Genomic DNA, 24,600 nt, shown 5'->3' with positions numbered 1-24,600 from the left:
GGATTTGAGGTGTGGAGAGATGTGTTCGTGTCGGCGGAGGTCGAGGATGAGTCGTGCTGCTGAGTTCTAGATGCGTGTAGTTTGCGCTTGAGTTTTAGAGTGGTGCCGGCGTAGAGGGCGTTTCCGTAATCAAGCCTGCTGCTGATGTGTGCGTGAGTGACAGTTTTTCTGGTCTCTGTGGGGATCCATTTGAATGTTTTTCAGTATACGGAGTGTGTTGAAGCATGAGGAGGTGAGAGCGTTGATTTGTTGGGTCATCGAGAGGGAGGAGTCTAGGATGATGCTGAGGTTGCGTGCGTGGTTGGCGGGGGTGGGTGCAGGGCCTAGCGTGGTGGGCCACCATGAGGGGTCCCAGGTGTTATTGTGTGGGCCAAAGAGGATTATTTCGGTTTTGCTTGATTTGAGTTTCAGGTGATTGGCTGTCATATATATATCACTTTTGTCAATATGTGTGTGGTTTCCCTGGGGGGGAAAGGGTCCGACTTGTCTAGTGGCAGTTTTAGTGCCATAAAGAAGCGCAGAAGGTTTATATGCCTACTGCAAAGAGCAAATCTGTATTTTATGTAAATAGCTGAGTACATTAGCAAAGTCTATGGAGAGATGAAGGGCACTTTTGCTGGGTGGTAATGAGGGAATCCGAGGAGGAGGGAGTGGGAGCACCAATAATGATTGTTGGACTGGGCGCAGGAGGTGCTAAAGACTGTGACGAATGGTATGTGACAAGGTGTTTTTTGAGTGTCTTGAAAGTACGTGCTGATTGAGGGAAGAAGCGCAGGTAAGGTGGCCTCTACTGTTGCACGTATCTCACACACCATCGATTTTGTGACTGTCTACGTAGGCTAGTGTTTTAGAGCAACAGTTTAGCCAATAGCAGAGATGGCATCTTGATGGATGACTGCTGCCTACACTCGGGTTATAGAGGACCGCTCTGACATAGGATCAGAGACTGAGACATCAGATACTGAGACAGCATCTGAGGGGTAGGACAATGGCGCAGACTCTGGGAGTGATTTTTCAGTCAGAGGAGTCCCATTCGATAACTCCTCTTCCAGTACATTATGAGGGAGGTGATGAGGACAGTCCTGCTGTCCCTTCGCAAGCTGTTTGTGCAACTGGGTAATAGTGGGTTAGGCCAACCCAGAAAGCAGGTGAATGCGGCGGCAAGCAGAGAGAGAGTGCTCTCTTGGGAGCTCCCCAATTTAGTTCAGCCCCAAATTCCACCACCCAAATCATATTGTGGAGACATCAAAATTATCCATGGCAAAACAAACTGGTTTTGTAAGGCAGGCACCTGTGTTTTTGGTCCTGGATTCGGCGGCCATATAGAGAAACACACTAAACCCAAACATTTCTGGAAACTAGACATTCGGGGGAGTCCACAGAGGTGTGACTTGTGTGGCTTCCCCAAAGTTTTCTTACCCAGAATACCCTGCAAAGCTGAAATGTTGAAAAAAAACTCAATTTTTCTCACATTTCTGTCACACAAACTACAGGAATATGCTGGGATCCACAATATTCCTACCACCCAGTGACTCCTCACCTGTCCTGATAAAAACACTACCCCACTTGAGTGCCTACACCTAGTGTCTGTGTCAGGAATGGATCACCCCAGGGTCAACAGCTGCCTCACGTAAGGACCAACATTGACCGTTGTGTGATCTATTCCTGTCGCAGGCACCAGGCCTAACCACACAAGTGAGGTATCATTTTTATCGGGAGGCTTGGGGGAACGCTGGGTGGAAGGAAATTTGTGGCTCCTCTCAGATTCCAGAACTTTCTGTCACCGAAATGTGAGGAAAACTTGTTTTTTTAGCCACTTTTTGAGGTTTGCAAAGGATTCTGGGTAACAGAACCTGGTCCGAGCCCCGCAAGTCACCCCTCCTTGGATTCCCCTAGGTCTCTAGTTTTCAGAAATGCACAGGTTTGGTAGGTTTCCCTAGGTGCCGGCTGAGCTAGAGGCCAAAATCTACAGGTAGGCACTTTGCAAAAAACAGCTCTGTTTTCTGTGATGTGTCCACGTTGTGTTTTGGGGCATTTCCTGTCGCGGGCGCTAGGCCTACCCACACAAGTGAGGTATCATTTTTATCGGGAGACTTGGGGGGACGCTGGGTGGAAGGAAATTTGAGGCTCCTCTCAGATTCCAGAACTTTGTCACCGAAATGTGAGGAAAACTTGTTTTTTTAGCCACTTTTTGAGGTTTGCAAAGGATTCTGGGTAACAGAACCTGGTCAGAGCCCCGCGAGTCACCCCATCTTGGATTCCCCTAGGTCTCTAGTTTTCAAAAATGTACAGGTTTGGTAGGTTTCCCTAGGTGCCGGCTGAGCTAGAGGCCAAAATCTACAGGTAGGCACTTTGCAAAAAACAGCTCTGTTTTCTGTGATGTGTCCACGTTGTGTTTTGGGGCATTTCCTGTCGCGGGCGCTAGGCCTACCCACACAAGTGAGGTATCATTTTTATCGGGAGACTTGGGGGGACGCTGGGTGGAAGGAAATTTGAGGCTCCTCTCCGATTCCAGAACTTTCTGTCACCGAAATGTGAGGAAAACTTGTTTTTTTAACCACTTTTTGAGGTTTGCAAAGGATTCTGGGTAACAGAACCTGGTCAGAGCCCCGCGAGTCACCCCATCTTGGATTCCCCTAGGTCTCTAGTTTTCAAAAATGTACAGGTTTGGTAGGTTTCCCTAGGTGCCGGCTGAGCTAGAGGCCAAAATCTACAGGTAGGCACTTTGCAAAAAACAGCTCTGTTTTCTGTGATGTGTCCACGTTGTGTTTTGGGGCATTTCCTGTCGCGGGCGCTAGGCCTACCCACACAAGTGAGGTATCATTTTTATCGGGAGACTTGGGGAGACGCTGGGTGGAAGGAAATTTGAGGCTCCTCTCAGATTCCAGAACTTTCTGTCACCGAAATGTGAGGAAAACTTGTTTTTTTAACCACTTTTTGAGGTTTGCAAAGGATTCTGGGTAACAGAACCTGGTCAGAGCCCCGCGAGTCACCCCATCTTGGATTCCCCTAGGTCTCTAGTTTTCAAAAATGTACAGGTTTGGTAGGTTTCCCTATGTGCCGGCTGAGCTAGAGGCCATAATCTACAGGTAGGCACTTTGCAAAAAAACAGCTCTGTATTTTGTGAAAAAATGGGATGTGTCCACGTTGTGTTTTGGGGCAATTCCTGTCGCGGGCGCTAGGCCTACCCACACAAGTGAGGTATCATTTTTATCGGGAGACTTGGGGAACATAGAATAGCAAAACAAGTGTTATTGCCCCTTATCTTTCTCTACATTTTTTCCTTCCAAATATAAGAGAGTGTGTAAAAAAGACGTCTATTTGAGAAATGCCCTGCAATTCACATGCTAGTATGGGCACCTCGGAATTCAAAGATGTGCAAATAACCACTGCTCCTCAAAACCTTATCTTGCTCCCATTTTGGAAATGCAAAGGTTTTCTTGATACCTCTTTTTCACTCCTCATATTTCAGCAAATGAATTGCTGTATACCCAGTATAGAATGAAAACCAACTGCAGGGTGCACCTCATTTATTGGCTCTGGGTACCTAGGGTTCTTGATGAACCTATAAGCCCTTTATATCCCCGCAACCAGAAGAGTCCAGCAGACAAAACGTATATTGCTTTCAGAAATCTGACATCGCAGGAAAAAGTTACAGAGTAAAACATAAAGAAAAATGGCTGTTGTTTTCAGCTCAATTTCAATATTTTTTTATTTCAGCTGTTATTTTCTGTAGGAAAACCTTGTAGGATCTACACAAATGACCCCTTGCTGAATTCAGAATTTTGTCTAGTTTTCAGAAATGTTTAGCTTTCCGGGATCCAGCATTGGTTTCACACCCATTCCTGTCACTAACTGGAAGGAGGTTGAAAGCACCAAAAATAGTAAAAATGGGGTATGTCCCAGTAAAATGCCAAATTTGTGTTGGAAAATGTGGTTTTCTGATTCAAGTCTGCCCGTTCCTGAAAGGTGGGAAGATAGTGATTTCAGCACCAGAAACCCTTTGTTGATGGCATTTTCAGGGAAAAAACCAGAAGCCTTCTTCGGCGGCCCTTTTTTCCCATTTTTTTGGAAAAAACTAAATTTTCACTGTATTTTGGCTATTTTCTTGGTCTCCTCCAGGGTAAACCACAAACTCTGGGTACCATTAGATTCCCTAGGATGTTGGAAAAAAAGGACGCAAATTTGGCGTGGTTAGCTTATGTGGACAAAAAGTTATGAAGCCCTAAGCGCGAACTACCCCAAATAGCCAAAAAAGGGCTCAGCACTGGGGGGGAAAAGGCCCAGCAGCTAAGGGGTTAATCCACACCTGTTTAGTATTTACAACACTGCATTATGTTCTGTGCAACCCAACATATGTATTTAAAGTTCTGCAAAGCCAACAATTGTGCAAAATGTACCTGATTGCTTCAGTGTAACCAATCCACAACTGTATATGAACACACATTTAAACATTAGGACATCTTTTTTCTTTTTTAATGAAAAATCAGACAATCTTTGCGGTATCCAGCGTTTGAAGACATTAGTTCTTTTATTGTGGGGACACTATGCCCGAGATGTCTTGCTGTGCGCAGTGCTAAAAATAAATAAATTTAGATTTCCTCTAAGAACATCCATTCTAATTTTAGTACGTGGCGTTATCCCTGAATGACGGCATGAACACAGGGTATACATAAAGACTGGAACTCTTGACAGCCTTTTGTTTCTGCTTCTGTTACGACTCATGGCTGGCTGTCTTCTCACAAAAATAATGAATTGCACACAAAATTCAGTCTGTATGAGCAACATAATTCATCAATGTTATCAATTAGGCTTTAGATTAAAAAAAAAAAAAAAAAAAAGTATAGAGGCGAGCAAAGAATGAGACCACATTTGATATTTCAGTCAGTAAAAATAGAGGCAGGAAAAGCAAACTGGCCTTCAGTGTGTTTCTGGTGTTTGCATCCACGCCTGTTCTACCTTTCAAAGTCAGTGCAAACAAAAAGGTTAACCCATAGGAGAGCATACCAAACTACCAGACCCGAACACTACTCAACTAAAAACTGTTTCCTAACCTAGTGAAAACAGATCTGGAATATTTTGGGTATATAAATATAACTAATGATAAAATAAATGAATAGCATATATAATCAAGGCAAGGTTGTCACCGATTTAAAGTACTCACTAAGATCAGAAGCTAAAACCATTTAACAAGTTATGTTCATGTATCATAATATATCATATAACGTATCTGAAAGGTCGTCATTTATGAAATGAGTTAAAAAGGAAACAGTAATTTACCTTGGAAAATAGATTTGCAGCTTCAAAATCAGCAGTGCATCATTCTCCCATCTCGATTCAGAAAGGTAGCTTGTGCGGTGTTGACATTACCACACTGGTTCTCAGTATAGTTCCTCTGGGTTAAGCACAATTCAATGATAAAAAAGCACGATGCCATTCTCCCTAATCATTGTTTAATAAAGTGAAACTTGTATATAGAACACCACAAAGTGTACGGTCTATTGATAAACAATAGTGTTATTATCATAATGTTAATACCAAATAACACATATTCTGATAAGACCAAAGGATCCTAATAGGAATCTGCCAAGCTGGGATCTGAAATGATAATCTCCGGATTTCACAATTATGTCTGCATCAGTTGTAATCCCTTAGTTACCTTTCAAACATATTATTCAGTGACAACATTTGATGCAGTTATTTCAAATATGTACACCTTATTTAATGTGGATTTTTATTTCACATTTTGAAAACATTTTGATCAAATTTAAGAATGGACAAAAACATAACAGCTGCTCATTTTGAAGCCTTCGTTCACATCCGCAGCCTGTTCAGGTATGCTTTGGAAAACCTGTGAAAATAAGCCTATTCTGGCAGAACCTTCTACATTTTTTTTTTACCTTTTACCAGCCTCCTCCACACCTCCAGTACCAAAGTGCTAAAATAGACTAAACAGCTGTCCGCCGACCACCTTGTTTGGAACTTAAAGCCAAGTGAAAATCTCCAGGTATGCCACGGGAAAGCGATAGTAGACGTTTGTGCTCAGAAGTGAAGTCTCTCAACATAACATCTGCTCCTCTGGGGGTAGGACACCTTTCTTAAGGATGAGGTTCCCATAAAGCGCAGTTTCTCTGGAAAGACACAAAGGAAGTGCAGTATTTTAGGGGGGATATTTTCCTAAAGTATGGCCCTCATTATGACCCTGGCGGTCTTAAGAGCCACATTACGACCGCAGCGGTAGTGCCGCAGTCAGACCGCCAGGACCACCACTCTTCCGCCACAAGACAGACTGGCGGTGCTGGCGGTCCTAATCCGCCAGGGCAGCGCTGGATTACAACTCCCCTCTCCACCAGCGGTTTCATGGCAGTAGCACTGCCATGAAACAGCTGGCAGAGATGATGCGCAGGGTGCCCCTGCACTGCCCATGCACCTGGCATGGGCAGTGCAGGGGCCTAGCTGGCCAGCCCTGTCGTGATGTTCACTGTCTGCTCTGCAGACAGTGAACACTGCAACGGGTGCTGGTACACCCTATGCACTACAGCATTGCGCCGGCTCTAATATGAGCCGGCGACAATGCTGCAGGCCGTTCCTGCTGGGCCAGCGGAAAACTCGTAATGGGGCCTGCGGGGAGGCAGCTGCAATGGCAGCAACCTGCCCGTCAGAACTTCGGCGGATAGGCTTTTCCATCCACCGAAGTCATAATCGACCCATATGTTCTTTTCCCACTGTGACAAGGTGTCCCTTCTGAGGCAGACTGGGTCTGTTCCCGTGCTGCTGAATGAACACTAACATAACTATTTTAAAGTGTTGCTTGTGAAATGTCAATCCAACAGTGTGGTGGATCTAGGAGATCTACCACACTGGTGGTGAAAATTCCCCTACCCCGTGGGTTTGCTCATATATCAGTGGAGGTTTCTCAACCAAAGTATCTATATCACCTGTGGGATGCAACACCAATAGGTTGGTTTGCAAAATACCAAATAGTAGTGGGTCACAATTCAAACTAACTTATAATTATTAATGAGGGTCCACTACGATTCACAGTCCACACTTGGATGGAGGCCTGCTGGGGTCAACACACCACCATGTTTGTGAGTGCTTTTAAATTAAGATTTATTAATTTATTTTTTAATGGAGACTGTATTACATAACAGAAAATGGGATGCGTTTGAAAAAGAAAAATGAAAAATTTAACTTTTTTTTTAAAGTATAGGAAGTGGTCCTCGGGGTCTCTACCTTCTCTTAAAATATGCTTTTGTCAACATTAAAAAGGGGGAAGGTATCCCTTAAGAACACCTTAACATTTGTGAATGGGTTACCACTACCTTTGTGTAGTCTGGAGTATATTATGTTTTGTGATCAGATTTCAGTTACAAAACATTGATACTTTCCATTGAGATATTAAGAAGGGAAGCCCTAAACAAACCCCTTACAAATACCATTCAGTATATAGTTGCAAACCACAATTGCGATTCAGTAACATGTTACCAAATCACAATTTGTGCTTGCTAAAAGACCTTTTTGCGATCTCAAATGGTCTGATTTTGTGAACTGGACCCTCTGTAAACACAAAATCCTTGGTACATCTGACCAATGGGTCTTTATTTGGGTGTGAGGTGGAAGGTATTAACTTTATCCTAAGCTGATCTCTTTCCTCCACGGACGCAGCTTGGATGATGCTGCTATGTTGGTCAGGTTAGGGGGTGAAGTTCATGCTGTATGTTACTGACAGTATAATGTGAGCAATGCAGTTTTATGTTCTTATTACAAGCAGCGACTGATAGTCACTAAAAGGAAGGCAAAAAAGCAAGTTTGTGAAATGGGTTGGAATGGCACACCAAGCATAGCTGAAGAAAACAAAGCATTTAGTGGTAGCTCATGACGCAAAGAACAAGAGATCACCTTTTAGAGCACATGGGAGCAGGTTTTGAGTGAGTATGATTTTGCTGGCAAAGAGAGAATCAAAAGAGCATTCGTGACAGTCAGCTATCAGATCTGGGTGTGTTGTTTTCAAGAGTGGAGGAGCAACAAGGAGGGGCTGTGAGAGAGAGAGGATGTGCGAGAGAGGCAATGATACTAAGATTACTCTTGATACTCATATTAAACAGTGACTAGCAAATTTCACAAACAATGGAACAAACAAGTATAATGCATTGCTGATATGACACGTTTCAAAGCGCATGCAGAGCTTTCTTAATCAGTTGCTTATTTAGGAAGTAAACTTACATAAATAGAAACTTTCCACAGGATTTCACACCACATATTAAACAATGTGCTGCTTTTAAACTTGATTATAGGTACCTTGTGTTTTTGGTGTGCCTAACTGTTTATAAGCAACTGTGTTTTGGAAGTCTAAATCCATGAGCTCTAACAGGTGGCCTCAGATATGCTTTGCTTGCCTCCCAGAAACCTCGCCATGATTGGTTGGAAAAAATGATATGCTGCAGGAAAGATGACCAACAATGCCCAAAAAAAAATACTCCCTTGCTGTCCACTAACTCCAGTCCTTTGGAATAGCCCAGCCACTTGTGGGCTGGTGAACCTCACTGGGACACAATCAGGATTTTAGTGCTGTCCCTCATGTCAGAGGTGGTATTTGCATTAAACTAAATGTTTGAAGGATTAAACTGATATTATGATGCAATTTAGATTCTAGACTAATAGACTGTATTGAAACAATATTGAATTCCTTATGATAAATGATTTAAGTTTAAGTATGCCTGCAAAAACAGGGAAATGCAGTTCTGCGTTATACTGACTGAAATTAATTAACAGTCTTTCCGTTTAATGTAACTGTAACATGATTAATTAAGAATTATTAATGTTGAATGTAAAAGTTTGCTTCTTTATGTGTTTATTAGAAAGTATTAATCTAATGTATTGCTGTAACTCACTTGTATTAGACTAATTGAGGTCTGCTAAGACTGTATTTTGTGAATATGCAGAGAATGCCGGTTCATTTTCATAACTGAACTTTCTTTAAGACTTCATTCCCATGAGAATACTAGCTTTGGTAATAGACTCCTATTGTTTTAAACACACAGAGAGTTAAAAATGTTCTTGAATGAAGAACATCCTGAACTGTTGACTGACATTATATACTATTGTTTCAAATTCATGTAAAACTACATAGATGGATGATGTTCCTATGAAAGACCTGGGAATGTGTTGATGTATCAACTTGGAGTTGTGTGATCGATTTTTATTGGATGATACCCCTTCAACGTAATGTGGACTGTCTCTCGGAGGAAATCAAATTGCCGGATGAACTTTAATATGTCGCTGACCAGTTGGACTTTGGTCAGATTTGCTTGGTCAGATTGATGACCACCCTACTGAAGATGAGAAGCTGAGCCCCTTTTTCCAGTATTCCTGAATTCTGTGCCCTTTAGAGAGGTATCTTCCTCTCTGCTTTGCCCCTTGAGATGCCTTATTGAGACTTAGAATTATGTCTTCCTAACCCCAGCAGAAGACTCTTGATAGAGCTTCTGACATTCTGATGCTTTCCCTTTTCACCTCTCTTTTGCCCACCTTAGTTAGTAGTTTGCTGCCCGAGATTACCTTTTTCTAAATTCTTCTGGTGATCCTGTACCTTTATAATTTCATCTTGAGAGTTGTTTACTTGACTGAGTATAAGTTTGTAATAAAACCCTTAACCTCATTTCTGACTGGAGTTTTTCTTGTATGGCCACATGGGTCATACTGCTGACTTAATTGGTTTTGTATTCAAATTGTGTTAATGGTTCTACCACATCCTATGCAGGGTCCAAAGATTTGTTGACCTTGATGATCATTAATTCCTATGAAAGATGAAATGCCCCAGCACATGCTTTTACAAACCCACTTTCAATAGCAATGTGCTTAATTTAGCTGTCGGTTCACAGTGTAGTTGCTTTTATGTATTACTGAAAAAAGAATGGGTGAGTTTGTGAAGCAGTGTAGGTATACACATAGCATGCAATACCTGTCAGCATGATGTCTGCCTATCCAAAGTACTTTGAAAACTCACTCTTACTCTCTGAGGATGCAAATACAAGCACTTTGTATATATGAAACATTAAAAATAAAACTAATACATTTAAAGTGTATTTTAATATTTAATCTACTAGCAAGAAGCTTGGGCTGCACTTAGAGGATGTTGTCATAGTAGGCAGTGCATATTGTGAAACCAGACCAGAAGGGCAGGAAAGCTTGGCTCTTAGTTCTAGCTGATAGGCGCTCACTAGAGGAGGTAGAAGGGCATCTAGCATCAGTGAAGAGCAGAGACCATTGATTAGGCAGTGGGGGGGCAAAAATCGGGTGAGTCTAGTGCTAGGAACAATGGGTGTGAAAGGTTTGGAGGGCAGGAATGTGGGGAGCTAGGGGGATGAAAGTAATGAGCATTAACACACTGAAAATCAAGACGTGCACTCCCATGGGATGCTAAATAAGAAATTACATTATTTAAAAAAAAACATAACATGTTGACCCATGATTTTAGCAGTGGAAGGCTACACCGTATCAATTAAATACACCAGAGCCAATCAAAAGCAAAAGTAAAAGACATACGCTCAAAGGGAGGGACAAACACATAATACAGAGGAAAGACACCAATAAAGAGCATGGAACTTAGGTTGAAAAAACTGGCATCTGATTATGAGCACGGGTTGAATCTGTGGTATACTGTATACAATGATTTCTGAGATTGACAGTTGAGAGTAAGACTGCAAAAAGCTACCCACATACAGCTGAGTTTAAGTTTGTAATAACTCCCTTAACCTCATTTCTGACTGGAGCTTTCCTTCTATGGCCACATTGGTCATACTGCTGACTTAATTGATTTTGTATTCAAATTATGTTAATGGTTCTACCACATCATCCTATGCAAGGTCCAAAGATCCATTGACCTCGATGATTCTTGCAAAAGTTAACTAGCCATGTTTTAGTGACTGAGTGCTGTATTCGGGTTTTAAGAAGCTACTAATAAGGGGCAACCTTTTCCCAGATAGTATTAATGTTTGATAAAATGACAAAACAGCACTCAAATAAAGCCATTAAATGTGTCAGGCTATGGAAGATAATTCAAATGGCCCTGACTATACTCCTGTACATGGCTTTGGCTTACTGGGTGCTGGAAGAGGATTCCATCTTTTCAAATAGTCTTGAACATTTGAGTGTGAATACACAGCATCCACAACTGCAATACTTACCCTGTGGCTACCACGGCAAAGGCCTTCTTAGCACGTTCGTAAAAGGCAAACCTTTCTACTTGTTCCAGATCACCCTGGGAAAATAAATAAAACAGGCATTTGCAATGTGATGGGTCTCACGTTTGGTCGTGTTAGAGCTATTAGCGTTGGAAATTCCTAACTGGACTTTTCTTTCCACATAAATTGAAAATGAAAAGTAAAACAGTTGACAGAAGCAAGTAATTCAAAGTGCCACAGCCGATGTGAGCACAAGAGTTATTGGCTCCTTGCGTGAATGTCTAGAAAGGATTGCAGCTGGGATGAAAGGCAAACCCAAACCGGAGGAGGGGCCATCACATGCTGTAACAGGAGGAAGCGTAAAGTAGTGTGATGGCCAACAAAAATATTCACTTAGTGAAACCACCTGGGAGTTAACTCAGCACACAAAAGGAGGGACATTTCAGAAAATGCACCAATAAAAATGAAGCATTTATGACAAGCACAACAAAGAATGAATAGCAGGAGTGGGCGTGGTTAAAAGCCCACAGACGCATAAAAACAGGCCACAGTGTTTGCGCGCTCAACCCTAAAAAAGTATAGGTAATTATGGTTCAAAAGTATTAATTTGTATTCCATTTTGTATGGCAATGGTAAAGGATATAGAGCGGGTCACCTCCAGGGCTGCTTTGGTTTAGGAGTTGACACAGAAAATTGACAGACGGCTCATGGAAATGGCATGAAATGGTAAGAAGACTCAGTCGTCTTTCATCACCACTGTTACCACCCCCTGAGATATTGCAAGTCGAAGAAAGATCTAGAAGTGTTTGTGCACAGTAGATATTCTCAAGGTGGACATGAGCACTGGAGGAACCTTCATACAGACAGAACAGCACAGAATGAACATTCCATAGTTCCTCTGGTGGTTGGTATACTCATAAATGTAAAACTAGAATATGCTGTGGAAGCAAATTCCACAATAGATTATTCTATACTTCTAACTAATACTAAAGGGCCCCCTATGCAGTGTTGTTACTGTGTTCAATAAACAAAGCTGTATACTTGTCATTAGAGGACCTAGTAATGTTTTCGAAAGCACTTTAAAATGTGTAGGGGGTACAGCCTGGTACGGTCTTGTTTCTTTTTTCTCAGCCTGTGCACCAAGAAGCCCCAAATGTGACCTTCAATGTTATACTAATTGTAAGAAATTCAGTTTGCTCTATTGTCTTACTTGCACTGTAACATTTTAAAATATCAGCTCCAGCGCTGGCGAAGTGGCACCGAGGGGTTGACTGGTGCTCCCACCAGGAAAAACGTGTCTATGAAGCAAGGGGCTGCCCCGCCAAACATGGAAGAGTGTGGGTGAAATGGATGCGGTCCTGGGGGGCTGGAGTCACGTGTGAGTCTTCGGCGTGAGAAGTCAGGTGCACGCCTAGAACACCATGGTGGTTTTAGACTATATGATTCTGTTACATGATTTATACCTGTGTAGTGCTCAGTCCGTGCAGCGCAATTGTGACCTGTTGGGTTTTATATTTTTCAATAAAACCAATAAAGCTGTTTTTATAACAAAAAAAGAAAAGAAAAAAACATTTTAAAATATATTATTTTCTGTTCATTTTATTCCTGGAGAGGACGGATTTTCAACAGTATACAAATGATGCCGATTTCCTTTGGCATAATGATGGATTCTGCAACAGATTTAGACTAAAAGTCCTATTAGCATGTGATGCGTTTTCAGTTGTACTATTGGTTAATAATATGTAACTTTTATGTCGAACTACAGTGACTGTATGGTTTCTTCTGTGCTTAATTTGAGCCAGTAGTTGCCAGTGTGGGGGCCACCAGCACTTTTTGGGGGGAACCAACACTATTTTCCCACATCAGACCTTTCGTGAGAGAATGGGGGGGGGGGGGCACAGAACAGAAAGATGGAGAAAAGAAGACGAAGGAAAACCAGTCACAAAGGGAGAAAGCTGGAACCTGCACAAGGGAGATAAAGTTGCAGAGAGAGTCTTGTAGTAGATACAAGAGGTGTGAGGTGTATTTAAGACTAGCAGCCTTGGTATTCGGTGCGCCGACATTTAATTGCACAAGCCACACTTCTGGGCAGAGCTGCAGGCACCGGCACACTTGCTATCACAAATCAAGCACTGAGTTACTCTGCCTAAAAAGGTATAAAAACTCACAATTTAGGAAATGATCCAGGTTCCTTCCCAGTACCTCTTAGAGGCAGACTCAAATCTAGATTTTCTTTGATCTAAAATGTGACTATTTTTCATGTTCCTTCTCTTGTGTTAAACTGAGTTGCCCTTAGGACAAATGCTCTCTGACTATTATTGACCAGACTAGGGCTCAGCTTCTACTGCAAATGTCGTTTTACACTTATTTGCATATATGAGTCTTATGAATTGACTAAGCATTGCCTCTTACCTTCTGTATTGAGTTGTAATTTTGAAAAAAAAATTATCGTTTGTACCTTGAATCTTGTCTTGAGTCGGGTTTCCAGCAGGGACTTTCTCAATTGAATTCTCTGGGTTTACTTGAAATGCTAGAGCTATCGTCCTTAAAGACTCATATATAGCCCAACCCAACAATTGACTATTTTTGCAGAAAACGTTTTACAATGCCAACAATCTGATCAAGGCATTCATGAGTACCAGTGCAATCACCTTCAAACCATCCAAAGCCCAGCTGGTCGACGCATCTCATGCCCAAAGAAAGACAACATGGCAACCTCAGCTTAATGAACATCGACTGGCTTCATATCAGAGCAAAAATCTGATTAATAATGTAAAATAAATAAAATACACATAAAGGGCCTATATGTTTTTCAAATGGACTAACTGTGTTTCCTCATTTATTTAGACTCTTTTCTGTAAAGACGTATGTGCTTTGTCTCATCCGTGTTGAGGCAGTTCTCAGACTAAAGGTAACCGCTTCAAGGTGGCAGGCCCCGAGTGTCACCTTTATTATTTATTAGTGTATTTAACCGGCAGCAAAAAGTATTTTGGAAAACAACTCTGCTTCATTAAGCAGCCGCTCACTCCATGTTAATATCTGGGCTGGCTAGTGCTCTCACTTTGTCATTTTCTCCTTATCCCTCTTTTTTAAGTATTTACTGTACCTTCACAAGCGTTTTTTAATTTGTTTCTTGCATTACGTCATTACGTCACAGCTTTTAATATCCAACTAGCACCGGCAGAAAATGGATTCCATTGCGATCCTGGGGACGACTTTGAAACTTTTCCTTTCAAGTTGCAATGCAGGCCTGATTAACGGAGCCATCCGTTGAATGATGCAACAATATGCCTTAAAACCTAAGCAGGCGTCATCAACAGATTGTACTTTTTGTAACAGTGAGTTACAACGCAAGTCTAACAACTTGCAAGAGTAGACAGCTCCACTCTACTATCAGTGATCACCATTTCTAGCTCAACAAAGCCCACCTCTCCCTTTCTACCAACAGCAATCCCTGGCCTTCTCTCAATGCCTAATTCTGCTTTTCATCACAGAGACAACCTATAATCTTAATTAAAATCCCACCATGTCAGCCCCAGAAGCAGAAGGCTGCTAGTCTTAAATCTACCTCACGCCTCTTGAAACCACTATGAGACGCTCACCTTCCCCCAAAAAATAACACCTGTCTTTCCACATGGACACCTCGACCTTTTCCACAGTGGCTATCTGTCTGTCCCTTCAAATTAGCCATCTCTAGAGTGCCCAGTTTATCCTTTTCGACAGAGTTTTTTTTCACCACAAAATGTGCATCCCTCACTTCTGCTTAACAATTGCACTTCTCAAAGTCCACTCGTATGACTGACCTCTGACCCAGCCTTGGAGAGCAGGCGCTTATACTCATCCCACACTGGAGTTTTGAGGCCTCGTATCTTATCATCTTCAACCAGCTCCATCACTGCAGCCTGGAATGTGAAAGAGAAAGGTGGTAAGTGAGTACCGCCTACCCGGGAGATAATAATAATACTTATTATATAATAAACTGGCTTCTATAATGAGAGAACACCTAGAAAAGGAGTCATTAACATTACTCAGAGCTCTTCTGTCAAGGCTAAGTACTCCCACGTCATTACAGGTAATAGCCTTATTCTAACTAGCATTCTTCAGCCATGACCTGATAAGGAAATACAAGGTCAAATTTGCGCTATAAGTTTCCAACATTGCTCCAGCAATGCCTGATTAGCACTTCCTCTCTGTTGTTGTCACAATCAGAGGAACCCTCTTCAAAACACTAAGGACCCTATTAAGAGTCTCATGGTGCGAAGACCGCCAAAAACCGCCAGACTCACGATGGAGGTCAGACTGCCACGGCTGTGGCAGTCTGACTGCCACATTACAACCCTGGCGGTCAGATCGTCAAAAGATCTCCATCTCCACCAGGATCTTTGATCCCAAGGGATGACGGCTGTCTTGGTTGTAATCAGCCACGGCAGCGCTGAAGTCCGTGCCCCCATGCTGATTACAACCATGTTCCCAGCCAGCCTTTTCATGGCGGTTGAACCACCACGGAAAGGCTGGCAGAGAACAAGTGCAGGCCCCCCTTTTGCAGCACCGTCGGAATACCAGGGGTGCTGGGGGGGCCCCCTGTGCGACAGTATTGGACTCTGCTTCCTGTACAGCTGATTCCAATACTGTCGCACATTTTCCACTGTGCTGACCTGCAGAAACCTTGGTTTCCACCCATAAGCCCAGTGGAAAACTTGTAATGGGGCCAGTGGAAAGCCTGCCAGCACTGTGGGGGTCTCCTGTTTTGGGAGTTTGGCAGTCGGGTTTTTCTGACCGCCAAACTCATAATCAGCCCCTTAGTCTACTCCACAGCATCATCAAATCCCCTGACACAATCCAAGCAACAGGCACCACTAAAATGTCATTCATATTTGCACAGTGACTGCTCAGACGTATCAGATATTATCACTCTTCATAGCCCAAGCCTCCTCGTTCTCACTGAAGGCTGATTCTCCAAAACCCCAAATAATCTTCTAGCCTCCACCGCCACCGATCAATTAAAAAAACAATACATCACGTAATCCACATGGCCCATATTCTTTGCCTGGCAGCACATCACTCTACCTACTACTTTTTATTAAAATCATTGTCAATATCTCTGACTCTGAACTAAAGAAACCATCAGTTTACACAACACATTTCGAACTTCTCTCACTGACTATTTGAACTAACCACAAAATTAGTGCTTCACCTCTTTGAAAATATCTTTCATTGATTCCACCATTAACTTGGAATATAAACTCAGATCTGGGGCCACATGGCTTTGTAACATCTACCACTTCCAGAACATAGTTAAGTGAAAATTCCAGATAAAACATAATGTTTAAACTAAAACAAAAACACTGAAATTCACCAGTTTTTCATACCTATGAATCAAATCCTCACCGTGCACTGCTAATTACACCACATACTACAACATTCAAGATATTTTCTATGACATTATTCATAACATCACTCAAACATCTGAAATAACATAACTGATGACAAAACTAAGCATGGACGGGATGTGAGTTATAGTACCGTAGGGCATGAGTTATAGTCACTGGAGATAAATATGACTGGTACATTTCAGTGGTTTTGCTAATTTAATATTGTTTGTTTAACTGTTATTTTCATATAATTATAATGTCCCATTAGCCATAATTTTTTTTAGCAGTTTTATTTTACATTTTCAAGAAAAGGACAAATAAACAAGACACACAATGCAGTGCCATTGGAAGCCGTATACAGTACTCCTGGAAATAAGATACATATTCCACGTATTCTGAATCACAAAGAGAGGAGCAAAGGAGATAGTACCCCGCTTAGATGGGGTAAATGAGATTGTAGGGGAAGGAGCTCGTTGCAACATCACCGGCAATCTAAGAAAGTAAGGACAACAAGGGAGAGGTGGGTGAGATGAAATGCTGAGGATGCAACAGTAAGTAAGGAATATATTGTGATGCCTGTCATATTTCACCAGATCCCTCCTCAAAGTCAGAAGAGGACATGATGTGTATGTTGGGAGCACGTAGTGTATTTGACACTGTCATATGGAGCGCTCCTGCACACTTCAAACGCTTGAATGGGTAGTAAGGGGATGCCATGTGGCTTTGTATTTGGTCACTCGATTGCAGGTGATGACTATCAACTTTTCCATAGCATAAAGGGACCCAATCTTTACCAGCCACATGTTAAGAGAAGGAGGAACTAATTATTTCCACATTTGAGCCACACTTAGGGCCAGATGTAGGTACAAAACAATTTGCGACTCGCAATTTGCGTGTCGCTAACAGGAAAGCAGGTAAATTTTGCGGGGACAAATTGCGACTCGCACCCGGAGTCGCACCGCATATAGCGAGTCCGCTGTCTGCGAGGTCGCTTTTTGCGACCGCGCAAAAAACGGACTCGCAATTTGCGAGTGGGTGTCGCAAATTGCGATTTTCATGAAAATTGATTGCAGGTGCTGCAGAACACTCCAGAAACCACTCCAGAACACTTCCTGGCAGATGATGACATCACAGCCAGGAAGTTTACAAATACACCTGGGAGGAGGGAGGACCACACCCTTTTTAACTGCTGCACAGCTAACAGAGCAACAGCAACCATGGGTGACACTCCCAGAAAGAGGAAATTGAAATTTGCTGAGAAGGAGCTTGAGGTGCTCACAGAGGAATGCTGTCAGCACCATGATGAGCTATTTGGGAAGGCAGCCCTCAATGTGCCAGACTCTACCAAAAAAGAATTTGGCAGGAAATACAGGAAAAGGTGAATTCCCTGGGGGTCAGCCACAGGAGTGTCGATGAGATAAAGAAGAGGTGGTATGACCTCCGCTCCCGGACCAAGGAGAGGGTGGCAGAAAGGCTCCGGGAGATGAGAGGCACAGGAGGGGGACCATCTTCCATACCACCACCCACACCCCTGGAGGAAAGGGTGGAGGAGACCCTGGAGCAGGAGGCTGTAACAGGATTCGGAGATCTGGACACCTCTGAGCCCAGAACATCAACCAGTGAGTACCATGTGATATGCCTGTACCCCCATCAATGCCATACCCCCACCCACCATGTACACAGGGGCATGCACAACCAAGATAGCTCCATTTCAGAGTAGCAGATACCAGCACGATGCATTATGGGCAATGTAGTCAAGTAGGCAGTTAATAGGCAAATTTTTATTAGGAAGTGTGCAACAGATAGTAGACACTGACAGTCTTTTCCCCATGTCCCACAGGTCTCCCACAAGACCCCACCATCAGCCACAGCAGCCAGGTGCCAACGGTCAGCCAGCCCCATGAGGAAACTACAGGAGCATCCACCACTCCCACCTGCACCACCAACACCATCCCCTCCATGACAACACCCGCTGCAACAGTGGTTTCGGAGGCTGTACCAGCAACAGCCAGGAGTGCTACAGCACATCTCACAGGGCATCCACCGCTGCGCAGGCGACGCAGGATGAGGAGAGCAGGGCTGCAGGCAGAGTCAGGGCGTCCGTCCACCACACTGACAGAGGCACAACTGCTACGTGGTCAGCGCCTGCAAAATCAAATGTTAGGGCGGATTAGTGGGGTCCTGCACCGCTTTGTAAGGAGCAATGAAAACAGCATGCAGCAGCTCCATGCACAACTGGACGTAATAGGCAACAACACTGGTGACCTAGCCCTGTCCATGTGTGATCTGGTGGCTGGACTGCTTACACAGAGCGAGGGTGCGCGGCGCAGGGATTGCCAGCTGCTCCAAAGGCTGGACAGGATGGCCTCCTCAATTTGCAGACTGGCAGTGAACAATACTGGGCTGTCAAGAAGAACAGTAGGCTTCCAGGTAGAAATGGGCCACTTTGCAGGTGATGTGGCAAGGGGCCTGGGCCGGATCACCCATGTGATCGACCTCATGGAGGCACGGCATGTGTCCAGGGGTACAGGGGACACCCCACAAGACAGCGAGGAGGGCTCCACTGTGAGCAGTGTCTCTGCTGGTGACACCAGGGTGCTCCGGAGTGGGAGTACGAGGCAGAGCACTGCTGAGCAACCTGGGACTAGCCAGACTGGCAGAGGCCGCCGTAGGCAATAAACTAAACACTGTCCCTGATGTTGGGGCACATGATGGCAATGTGCCCCATGCCAGGTTGGCTTTCTGAAGTCCCTGAACAGTTTTTCATTGTAAATAGTTCAATTTCTGCACATATTAAATAATTATTTTGGTTCCACTTAACAAATGGAGTGTTTGGTTAATAGGTGAGTATGGTAGAAGTTGGCACGTACCTTCCAAAGTATTGTGTTGCGATGTGTTCCCGTCTCAGTCTGCCTTGATTTGCGATGCTCCTATCCCCATGATGGCGATGTGGTTGTTCTTGCTCTTCATCCTCCGAATCCGGGTCTGCAGGGATGAGAGGTAGCCCACGTCGGGTGGCAATGTTGTGCAGGATAGCGCATGCGACGACTATTTTGAATGCCGTTATGGGGGTATATTGGAGGGCACCTCCACTTCGGTGGAGGCATCTGAACCGTGCTTTCAGCAATCCAAAGGTGCGTTCAATCAGGTTCCTGGTTCTCTTATGTGCACTGTTGTATCGCCTCTCACATTCATTGCTCACAGCAGACATCCATTGTTAGGAAGATAGAGCTATGGCGGAGAGTCGTGGACAGGGTCAACGCCGTGGGACAGCACCCAAGAACAAAGGATGACATCAGGAAGAGGTGGAACGACCCATGGGGAAAGGTGCATTCCGTGGTAGCAAGACACCAGAAAGCTGTACAGAGGACTGGCGGTGGAGCCCCACCTCCTCCCCCACAACTAACAACATGGGAGGAGCAAGTCTTGGTGATCATGCATCCTTAGGATCTGGCAGGAGTAGCAGGAGGACTGGACTCTGGTAAGTAAAATCTTTACTATTTTATCCCCCCCACCTGCATGCCATCACAAACTCCTACCACACCTCACCCCCATCACTCCACCACCTCACATATACCCCACCATCACAACCCATCCATCCCAATACCAAGCCCTGCATGCAACATCAACGCATGGACCCCCATCACAGACCTGCATCGACACCCATCACCACAGCATGTACACTAGTGACAATCACTTAGCCAACCAAATCACAACTCGCACAAGCCAAAGCTGCATTGGTAATAACAACCATAGAGGGAAACATACCCATGCACAAGCACACAACATCACCGGAGAGGAGGTGCCAGCAACATCCAGTCCCCCCCCAGAAGAGGCCCATAGTGATGACAGCAGCTCTGCACACCTGGATCAGGATGATCAACCAGGCCCATCAGGGACCTTGGGACAGTGAGTGACCCAGCCACATTCTCAAACCACCACAGAGCCTCCCCCTCAGGAAACACCACCACAGCACCCACCCAGCAGGCCCATCCCTCTGTCCCCAGGACACGTCAATCAGCAGTGTCCCCACCACTAAACGGACCCCAGGCAACCCCACAAACACAGGACGATCAGGGACCTGGGGTCAGTGGCAGTAGGCACACGGTTCAGGGGACAGAGGCACAGGACAACAGGGAAGCGGGGAGGACTGCTGTGCGACAGGGGGACGACAGGCCCAGGTAACCGACTCTCCACGAGGCACTCACCAACTTCCTGGGAGCATACCACTATTCCCAGGAGACCATGGGGCAGATACTTGCCAAGCTGCAGGAGACCCAGCTGCTGCAGGAGGGACAGTACCTGGGGATCAGGGAGGACCTGAGAGACATCCACACCACCCTGGTCACCACTGCAGGGGTGCTGGCAGACATGGCCAACACCATGAGGGAAGCAGTGGCATACCAACTAGCCCCTGACACTAGCCACACCAATGAACAGTCCTCCACCTCCGCTGAAGCTAGTGGACAGGAGGCCCCGCCACTGGAACAGGCCACCAGCACCCCACCCCCTGCAGAAGGAGAACCACCACACAAACAGTCCCTGCGATCCAGGCAGAAGCCAGAGAACATTGCTAAGACCCCGACAGGAAATAAGACTCTCCCGAATGTCACCCTTGTGTCCCACTCTGTCCCCCTGTCCACCTTGAACTGCCATTGCTCCACTTCCTATGCCCCCTTGGACAATGCACCTGTGATACACATAGACTGTACTCTATCCTGGACAATCCTCCACCAATAACCCAGCCCATTGCAATACCCCCTACACGTATTAGCACAGAAATAAACACCCTTGGAACTAATACAAGTATGGAGTCTGTCAATTGATTGAAATATGTATTAGTTTAACAAGCTATAAACACTGCAATTCAAATGTACAGTTACATATACATAGGTATGACCTGTAGTGGGCAGCAGTAAACACACCAGGAGCCAGAGTGGGGCACAGATATCTGAAAATAGAGATGCCAAAGGGTACAGTAAGTGGCCATCGAAATCGGAAAAATCAGGCTGCCATGTACAATGTTCGACACAAAACTGCAATGGTAGGTGAGATTACAGTGTCTTACCTGTGTGTCACTGGAAGTACTGTTGAATTATAGCAGTTCTGTTGTCCACATCCTTTTCCTCTGCCTCCTCTTCGTCACTGTCCACAGGCTCCAGCGCTGCCACATGACCATCTCCAGCCTCATCCTCCTACAGAAAAGGCACCTGGCGTCTCAAGGCCACGTTGTGCAACATGCAACATGCAACGATGATCTGGCACACCTTCTTGGGTGAGTAGTAAAGGGATCCACCTGTCAGATGGAGGCACCAGAACCTGGCCTTCAGGAGGCCAAAGGTGCGCTCAATGATCCTTGTCCTGGCATTCCTCACTGGGGTCAGTAGCCATGAAAGGTTTGGCGTAGCCAGAGTCACCTGCAAATATCGAGGGATACCTGTTAGCCAGACACTCCCCCTCAGGGCCAACCTCACACCCATGTACCTACATCAACAGTGTGGGGACCATGGGCTCTGTGCCTCTGGAGTTGAGACTTCACATATGGGATGCTGCTATTCCTCCAGATTAAGGCATCATGAACAGAGCCAGGATACTTTGCATTGACATGGGAGATATACTGGCCTGCCAAACACACCATCTGCACATTCAGAGAGTGAAAGCTCTTTCGATTTCTGAACACCTGTTCATTCCTCCGGGGGCGGAGGGGACAAAGGCAATATGTGTACCATCAATAGCACCAATGATGCTGGGGATATGTCCCATTGCATAGAAGTCAGCCTTCACTGTGGCCAAATCCTCCACCTGGGGGAATACGATGTAGCTGCGCATGTGTTTCATCAGAGCAGACAACACTCTGGTCAGCATGTTTGATAACATAGACTGTGACCTCCCTGATGCCATGGCCACTGTCGCTTGGAAGGAACCACTTGCCAAGAAATGGAGCACTGACAGGACCTGCACTGGCGGGGGGGATACCTGTGGGGTGGCGGATAGCTGAAATCAGGTCTGGCTCCAATTGGGCACACAGCTCTTGGATTGTAACCCTATCAAGTCAGTAGATTAAAATAACGTGCCTGTCCTCCATTGTCGCCAGGTCCACCAGGGGTATGTACACGGGGTTATGTCTCCATCTCCTATTCATCCTCAGCAGTTGACCTCTAGAGTGAAAAACAGTGAGCAGATGGTCATATTCAAACATATACCCAGATTAATATGCTTTTCTTTTTTTTACAGAAACAGTATGTGAACATGTAGGTCCGTTGATGTGCCTGTGTCTGCTGTCCCGCAGTTAGGTGTCATGGCTTGTGCCCCCCTTAAATGGCAGCCGCGTGTCCTGTGAGGAGGGACAAGTGGAAATGAGGCAATTCCTCTGGCGTTGTGCGCCGTTGCGGGAGGCGGTCGATGACCACCGTGCAATACTGCATTGGCTATCATTGGGGCCTACTCGTTCCAGGAGCCAATGGTGATGTACGCCGGCGGTGACAGTACGACATTTTCTATCTGTTCACTCACTTGCTACCTGACCTTCAACAGGAAAGGACCTACACTGCAAGTGCTGCTGTGACCTGTGTCTGGAAGCAACCATGGCTCGAGTGTCTGGGGAAAGGGCCCCTGCCTTCACTTTGGAGGAGTTGGAAAGACTGGTGGATGGGGTCTTACCCTAGTACCATTTACTTTATGGTCCTCCAGACCAACAGGTGAGTACACTGTGAGCACGATGCGTGGGTCATGAATGTATGGAGTGCTGTGTAAGCCTTGTGTAGGGGGGGCTGAGGGGTCCTGGGCAGAGTGCTGCATGTATGGTGGTCAATGTATGTGTGTAAGGGGATGGGAGGGATATGTTGGGTCATGTGTGTAAAAGTCTGGACGGTATGAATAATACCTTTTCTGCTGTATCTTTTTCTGCAGGTCGGTGCCCATCTGAAAAAGGGTATTTGGCGTGCCATCGCCAAGGAGGTGCAGACCTTGATGGGTCTTTGACAGGCGAAGCTCCCACTGCCGCAAAAGGTGGGAGGACCTGCGCCGCTGGGCAAGGAAGACGGCGGAGGCCCAGCTGGGGCTGGCCTTTGAACGAGGAAGGGGTGCCCGTCGTACCCTGAACCCCCTGATGTTCCGCATCCTGGCGGTGGCCTATCCAGAGTCAGACGGGCGCTTGAAGGCATAACAGCAGCCACCAGGGGGAGAGTACAGATTCGGAATCATGACTTTGCACGCGTTAAGGTGTTACCTGGGTGGGGGATGTGGGCTGTGGGTGCCCCTAGGCCAGGGTGAACATGGCAGGGTAGGTTCCATGATGGGCAAGCTCAGATGCACTCCAACCCCAACAATGTTAGTGGGCAGCTACTACTGGGCAGGGTACTGTGGGTTTCAGGTGTGCAGCTAATGGCGTTAGGCATTGTACCCCATGGCCTGATGACTAGCATTGTAACTGGTAGTGCATGGCCTAGTGCATAGTGCTGTTCCCTGTGAGTTGTATACACCAACGGTAGTGTTGTTGCTGGCATTGGCAAAGTGTATCCTCTTTTTCTTCCTCCCCTTTTTGTTTTGTCACCCTGTCCTTGTGTGCATCAGCATCATCTGGCAGAGTAGCAGAGGCACCGGCGACGAAGGGAGCTGCATCCCACATGGGCCTGGAGGGTGAATCCACAGACGGTGAGGGCACCAGTGGGATGGAGGGTGAGGGGAACACCATGACAGAGACAGGAGAGGACAGTACCGACAGCGACACCTCTGTGCCCACTCCAACTACAGGTACAGCTGCCACCCCCGTACCAGCACCGCCCTCCCAGCAGCCCCTCAGCGAGTTTCCCGTGCCCGCTTACCCAGGAGGGTAGGTATCTCCTTCACCCCATGCACCTCAGGCCCTGCCCCAGTCAGCCCTGCTGCCCTCAGTGAGGAGGCTATTGACCTCCTGAGATCCCTCTGTATTGGGCAGTCAACCATACTGAATGCCATCCAGGGTCTAGCAGGACATTTGCAAAAAACAAATGCATACCTGGAGGGCATTCACTCTGGCGTGGCGGCCCAACAGAGATCATTCC

At 45.4% G+C, this 24,600-nt stretch overlaps 1 protein-coding gene across 1 annotated transcript in view; it reads right to left on the bottom strand.

Annotated features, from left to right (window-relative positions):
- Nucleotides 1-5,713: 5,713 nt before the first annotated feature.
- Nucleotides 5,714-24,600, bottom strand: part of FUOM (fucose mutarotase) — a 41,001-nt gene continuing 22,114 nt past the window's right edge. Inside the window, exons 4-6 of the mRNA XM_069240631.1 lie at nt 14,990-15,088; nt 11,190-11,263; nt 5,714-6,131 (exon numbers count right to left, since the gene is read on the bottom strand). Coding sequence (XP_069096732.1) covers nt 6,059-6,131; nt 11,190-11,263; nt 14,990-15,088 — 246 coding nt within the window. The 3' untranslated portion in view covers nt 5,714-6,058. The remainder of the gene's footprint in view (nt 6,132-11,189; nt 11,264-14,989; nt 15,089-24,600) is intronic.

Source organism: Pleurodeles waltl, chromosome 6, assembly GCF_031143425.1.
Source record: "Pleurodeles waltl isolate 20211129_DDA chromosome 6, aPleWal1.hap1.20221129, whole genome shotgun sequence".
Lineage (NCBI taxonomy): Eukaryota > Metazoa > Chordata > Amphibia > Caudata > Salamandridae > Pleurodeles > Pleurodeles waltl.
This window is presented reverse-complemented; position numbering and strand designations above follow the sequence as displayed.